This window comes from Microtus ochrogaster, chromosome 24, assembly GCF_000317375.1.
Source record: "Microtus ochrogaster isolate Prairie Vole_2 chromosome 24, MicOch1.0, whole genome shotgun sequence".
NCBI classification, from domain to species: domain Eukaryota; kingdom Metazoa; phylum Chordata; class Mammalia; order Rodentia; family Cricetidae; genus Microtus; species Microtus ochrogaster.
Window position 1 is genome coordinate 3,870,146 of NC_022024.1, and position 5,954 is coordinate 3,876,099.

The 5,954-nt window shown below is 48.7% G+C and overlaps 1 protein-coding gene across 1 annotated transcript in view; it reads left to right on the top strand.

Moving 5' to 3' along the window:
* Positions 1–5,954, top strand: part of Gns (glucosamine (N-acetyl)-6-sulfatase) — a 36,121-nt gene that overhangs the window by 8,905 nt on the left and 21,262 nt on the right. The window contains exons 3-6 of the mRNA XM_005357926.3: positions 284–490; positions 2,011–2,076; positions 2,442–2,540; positions 4,280–4,447. Of these exons, the coding sequence (XP_005357983.1) occupies positions 284–490; positions 2,011–2,076; positions 2,442–2,540; positions 4,280–4,447 (540 nt within the window). The remainder of the gene's footprint in view (positions 1–283; positions 491–2,010; positions 2,077–2,441; positions 2,541–4,279; positions 4,448–5,954) is intronic.

The following is a 5,954-nucleotide window of genomic DNA, read 5'->3' on the forward strand; positions in this document are numbered from 1 at the left end:
GTTGTATGTGTCCTATTTACCGCCCCCACTTTGACCCCAATCTCTTCCACCTCTCTCATGATCCCCTCTTCTCAAGTAGCAACTTGTTCACTTTTTTTTTTTTTTAATCTACTCTGTTGTTTCTGATGAATGACTTGAGCAGCTCTGGAGTACGCCATGTGTATAGAAAGAGCTCTGCTCCAGGAGACCCTGAAATTAAAATGCAAGCATTGAGTGCTTTTGTTTTCCCTCTCGGTGAGTCTTTTTTGTGGTCTAACCTCACCCTTTGCTTCCGTCCCTGTAGTATGTGCCAAGCGCTCTTTGCTGCCCCAGCAGGGCCAGCATCCTGACTGGGAAGTACCCACACAACCATCACGTCGTGAACAACACTCTGGAGGGAAACTGCAGCAGCAAGTCCTGGCAGAAGATCCAGGAGCCAAGCACGTTCCCCGCCATCCTCAGATCCATGTGCGGTTATCAGACCTTTTTTGCTGGGAAGTATCTGAATGAGGTGTGTTGAGCGATCTTTTCCTTTCCTATGATGGCATTTAAATGTGAATTAATATATTTCCTGAGAATAATTTTTTTTCTCATTGGTGTCAATTCAAGTCATGCTATTGAAGAGTCATTTGCAGCTTTTTGCTGACCTGCGCATTCAGCAGACAAACACGTGTGCTTGGGTTCTGTAGTTGCTTTCCTTCTACCCAGCCCCCACAGCATTTATTTACAAATTGTCCTGAGTGCTCTTCCGTCTGTCTCTGCTTCCCTGTTCTCTCCAGGGATTCTGGTCACATGGCTGTCACAGCATCCTCCTTTCCATTTCCTCTTTTCCAGCAGCAAGTGGGGGGCTTTTGCTCCCAGCCTCTGCTCAGGTCTCATGGGATCATTTCTTAATTAGAACAATTCAGTGTGCAGCTCCTTTTTTACCTTCAGGGTGAGAACAGACTGAACAACCAGACTGAGGGGAAACTGATCAAGGAACGGCCCCATGGGCAGTGCGGCTGTGGGAACATATGGCTGGCCCCGCGGGGCTGGGCGGGCGGTGCCTCACTGTGGCCTGTCGCCTCGAGGCCCGTAGCCCCAAGTCCACCGCCTGGGTCTCAGTTTTCTTAGCATCTGTGCTGTGTTGGGGGTGTTTGGGTTCTCTAGTGATGGCTGAAATGGGGTGCAGGGTGAAGAGACAGTGTGCATTTTCTCACACCCTTTTCCTGCAGTAGCCAGAGGTCTATATCTGGTCTGGATTTTCTCCGCTCCTTCCTCCCTGTCATTGAGGGGATAGCTCTGTGACCTGTGAGTCAGTTTGAGAGAATCATGGAAAGTCGAAAGACGCTCTGTCGCGGGGTCAGAGACCTTTGATGGCTGGAAGGGAACTTAGGCTGCTTTGCACAGTGAAGGTCATCTGATGTGTATGTAATGATGTTTCCAGGGATTCCATCCTGCCTTAAATGGCAGCACTAACTGTACTTAGGTAGGGAAAGTGTACTGTAGTCACAATCATTTTACCGGGTCACTTGGCCTTCAAACTTAGATTTCATCAGGACAGCTGAAGTAATGATCCATGGTCTGATTCTCTAGGCTGTTGTCAGCCAAGGGTCGTAGCTCAGCTCTCACCCCAGGAGAGTCCCCTGTAGTAGCCAGACGGTGAGTGTTGGTCTTCATAGGCCACACGCCATGTCCTAGAGCTATGGCGGGGTTGTCATAGCGTAGGTGCAGCCTGCTCTCTCAGAAGTGTGTTCAGAGACAGCCTCTGCATTGAAACCACGTGACCAGCTCTGTACATTTAAATGATTAAATGGCACACTGGCCGTTCAGAACAGAGGCAGGCAGGATTTAGCAGTGACCAGAGTTACTGACTCCACTGAAGAAATGGCTTGAGTTAGGGAGTTCTTTATTCTTTAACTATTTGTGTGTTTGGGGCAGTTGTATGCTGCTGTGTTTTAGGCCCTGGCCGAAAGGTGTGCTCGGTTGACTGTTCTTTCTGGTCTGGTCATATCTAGGGAGTTCTAACATCCTGCTTGGCTGTCTTTTCAGTACGGAGCCCCGGATGCAGGTGGCCTAGAGCACGTCCCTCTGGGCTGGAGTTACTGGTATGCCTTGGTAAGTGACTGTTAAGGTCAGTGGCGACTAGTCACAGCCCCAGATGCAAAATATGTGTGCTCTGACTTAGCCCCATTGCCAACACAAGTCTCACTTTATGGAAAACTGTTTGTCTCCTTAATGACGGTCTGTTGACTGGTGAGTCACTCCGTTCCAAGTGTTTTTCCTACCATTAGTGGACTGGTCTTCCTGACCCATGTCTGGCTTCTAAAACCACACCGACTTATGAAAGTCTTCTGGTCTATGGTGATGTCCCCCAAACCCAATCAGTATTGGCTTGAGCAGTTGTCCCTCTTACTTCATAGAGCCCAGCAGGAGCTCTCACTCTGGACTCAGATTTTGAATTTACTTCCTCCTTTCTACAGGAGAAGAACTCTAAGTACTACAACTACACGCTCTCCATCAACGGGAAGGCGAGGAGGCACGGTGAGAACTACAGCACGGACTACCTGACGGACGTTCTGGTGAGCTCTGGGGCCGGGTGCCATCTAGACAGGTCTATCTGTCAAAAAATACTCGCAGCTGATCAGAACCTCCAAAGGGTGCTTTTCTTCATATATAAGCTAGTCTTGGGTCTCGTGTCCTCATGATCCCTGCAACTCTAGTGGCTGCCTCAGAGAGACTTCTCCTCAGATGTCCTTCGGGGCTCTGTCCTCACACGTGTGTGATGGAAACTGTCCCAGAGTGTTTTCTGTCAGTCTAGCGTGTGGTGCAGCCGTTCCCTGATAACTGAACAAAGCCCGGTTCCTCGGAGGGAAGGGCAGCCTCTTCATGACCAGCAATTAACCTGCCGTGGTGTGTGGTCGTGTGCACACATGTCTCTGTCGCTTCATTAGGGGCTGATAGGTCAGACGAAGGGAAAGAGTGACTTGGGTAACTTTTGAGCAGAAGCCCGAGGGAGGTTAGAGTAACCAACACAGACAAGGGAGGAGCCATCGCGAGTGCTTTGGCCAAACAGAAGTGAGTCTTGAAGAAAACCACAGCAAGCTGTAGAGCTTGTGGTGTGAAAGAATTAAGACAGATGCCCTTTAGTGTTGGGAGATACGAGGACATGAACGGGCTAGAATGAAATGATTAAAGAATGTGGGATCAGTTCTGCCCTTCCACCCTATTGGGCTCAGTTCTGCCCTTCCTTCCACCATGTTGGGCTCAGTTCTGCCCTTCCGCCATGTTGGGCTCAGTTCTGCCTTTCCTTCTACCATGTTGGGATCAGTTCTGTCCTTCCACCATGTTGGGATCAGTTCTGCCCTTCCGCCATGTTGGGATCAGTTCTGCCCTTCCGCCATGTCGGGATCAGTTCTGCCCTTTCTTCCACTATGTTGGGCTCAGTTCTGCCCTTCCGCCATGTTGGGATCAGTTCTGTCCTTCCGCCATGTTGGGATCAGTTCTGCCCTTCCACCATGCTGGGCTCAGTTCTGCCCTTCCACCATGTTGGGATCAGTTCTGCCCTTCTGCCATGTTGGGATGTCTGGGAGGAGACGCAGCTCATCAGGCTTGGCAGCACTTTACCTGCTGAACATCTCACTGGCCCCCCTAATGTTCTTTGAGGCCATATTTCCATCATTATTTTAAGTTAATGCTAAAATAAACAATTTACTATGTCTTACTGTTTGGAGAATATAGCAACCTCTAGGTCTCGTAAAGTTAAGGTCTCAGTTGCTTTCCTTGGTAGACATGTCAAGATTGTAAGCATTGTCCAAACCAAATTAGTATTCCAGCAGTGTGTTGCGCATGAGGTCCTTCTGTATTTGTGTTGATTTCATTGGTTGTATAAAGAAGCTGCCTTGGCCTTTTGATAGGGCAGCCCTTAGGTGGGTGGAGTAGACAGAACAGAATGCTGGGAAGAAGGGAAGTGTGGCAGATGCCATGCTTCTCCTGCCCAAGATGGATGGTGGTTAGACTCATGCCAGTAAGCCACAGTCAAGTGGCGATATACATTAATAGAAATGGGTTAATCAAGATGTGAGAGTTAGCCAGTAAGAGGCTAGAACTAATGGGCCAGGCAGTGTTTAAATGAATACAGTTTCTGTGTAATTATTTCGGGTGTAAGCTAGCCGGTCCTGCCGCCCTCATACTACATGCATGACTGTGATGTGAAATACATTAGAGATTCGTAGCCACACTGTCTACCAAGAGAAACTTCCCTATTGGATGTGCAGTTGCTAGGCGGGGGTAGGAGATGACAACTCTCTGTGTGTGTCAGGCCAATCTCTCCCTGGACTTCCTCGACTACAAGTCCAACTCTGAGCCATTCTTCATGATGATCTCCACTCCAGCACCCCACTCACCTTGGACAGCTGCACCTCAGTACCAGAAGGCTTTCCAGAATGTCTTTGCACCAAGAAACAAGAACTTCAACATCCATGGGACGGTAGGTTCCTCTAATCCGTTAAGTAAGCCTCACTCTCCGTATCTAGCAGGCAGGGAGCCATGAGCCTTGGAAGAAGTCCCCTCCCCCCAGAGCTCCCAGAGGGACCATTGCACTTGTACCTAGTGCAGTGTTTTCAGGGATACAGACAGAAAGTTCCTGCCACACATCAGTGAGCAGCTGGAAGAGATTCGCAGGGATGGTAAAGACACCACCACTCCTGATGCTAGGCATGTCTCCTGCATCCTCTGTCCTGGTAGCTGTGTCTCCAGAACATCTGCCCTTGCCGCACCTTCAGGGCTTCTCACTGGCCCAAAGCATGAGAAGAAGGGAGGCGGCGCAGTGCAGCGTTTGTAGGGATGACAGGTTGCCTGATTAAACCACAGCCAAGCAGTTGCCTCATCTGTTAACGGCGCCTGTATCTTAAGCTGTGTAGACCAGGAAGGTCTCAGACTCACAGTCACCCTCATACTTCTGCTTCCTGATTGCTGGGATTAAAGGTGTGTGCCACCATGCCTGTCTCCCTGAAGTATTCTTTAGTTAGTGAGTTATGCATCCTTTGGCAGAGGGTGTAAGCAGGTCCCCATTGCCTGAGTCTTCCCGAGAAGTCACAGTGCTTCTAATGTACAGAATGAGTCTTGACATCAGAGCCAGGAGCATCAGTTTCTGTGAAATGAGCAGGAGTTTATGCTCCTGTTCTCCTAAAGGGGGCGGCCTCGAGCCTTTGATTACTGTGATGGTTACAATGGAGAGAAGCATCTGACATACTCTCAGCCACACCACAGGCGTGTGCTTGTTACAGTGGAAGCTGACTTAACTAGTGGACTAGTCTCATTTTTGTGTTCCAAAAAGAAGTTCCCGGGGAGCAGCAGTAAGATTGAAAACCTTGAGTTACATAAGTCACAGGACTTTCCAGTCACATGATCTCATGGGAACCTCTGACAAGAGAACTTAAGATTGAATTTCTAAAACCTGTTAACCGAGGAACAGTTTCAGGAGTGTAGTTTGAAAGTCGTCACTTAGAGTCTTGTGAATACACGATAATTGACGGCATATGGGGATGTTTTTGTTACTTAAAATGTGGCTACTATGTAAATAAAAAAGTCCCTCTTGCCTGGCAGTGGTGGTGCATGCCTTTAATAGAGACAGGCAGATCTCTGTGAGTTCAAGGCCAGCCTGGGCTACAAGAGCTAGTTCCAGGACAGGCACCAAAGCTACACAGAGAAACCCTATATCCGTCTCTATCTCTGTTTCAAAAAGAAAAGGAAAAAAAAAAAAAAGATCCCTCCAGAATTGAAGGGGTTTTTGTTATTTTTTTAAGATTTTGTTTGTATTTTTAAATGTGTGTCTTGGCTGTGGGTTTATGTTGTGGGTACAGTACCCAAGGAGGCCAGAAGAGGGCTCAGATCCCCTAGAACTGGAGTTACCGGCAGTTGTGAGCTGCCCTGTGTAGACTGCTGGGGACCACGCTTGCATGCTCTGCTAATGTGTCAGATGTGCATGCTCTGCT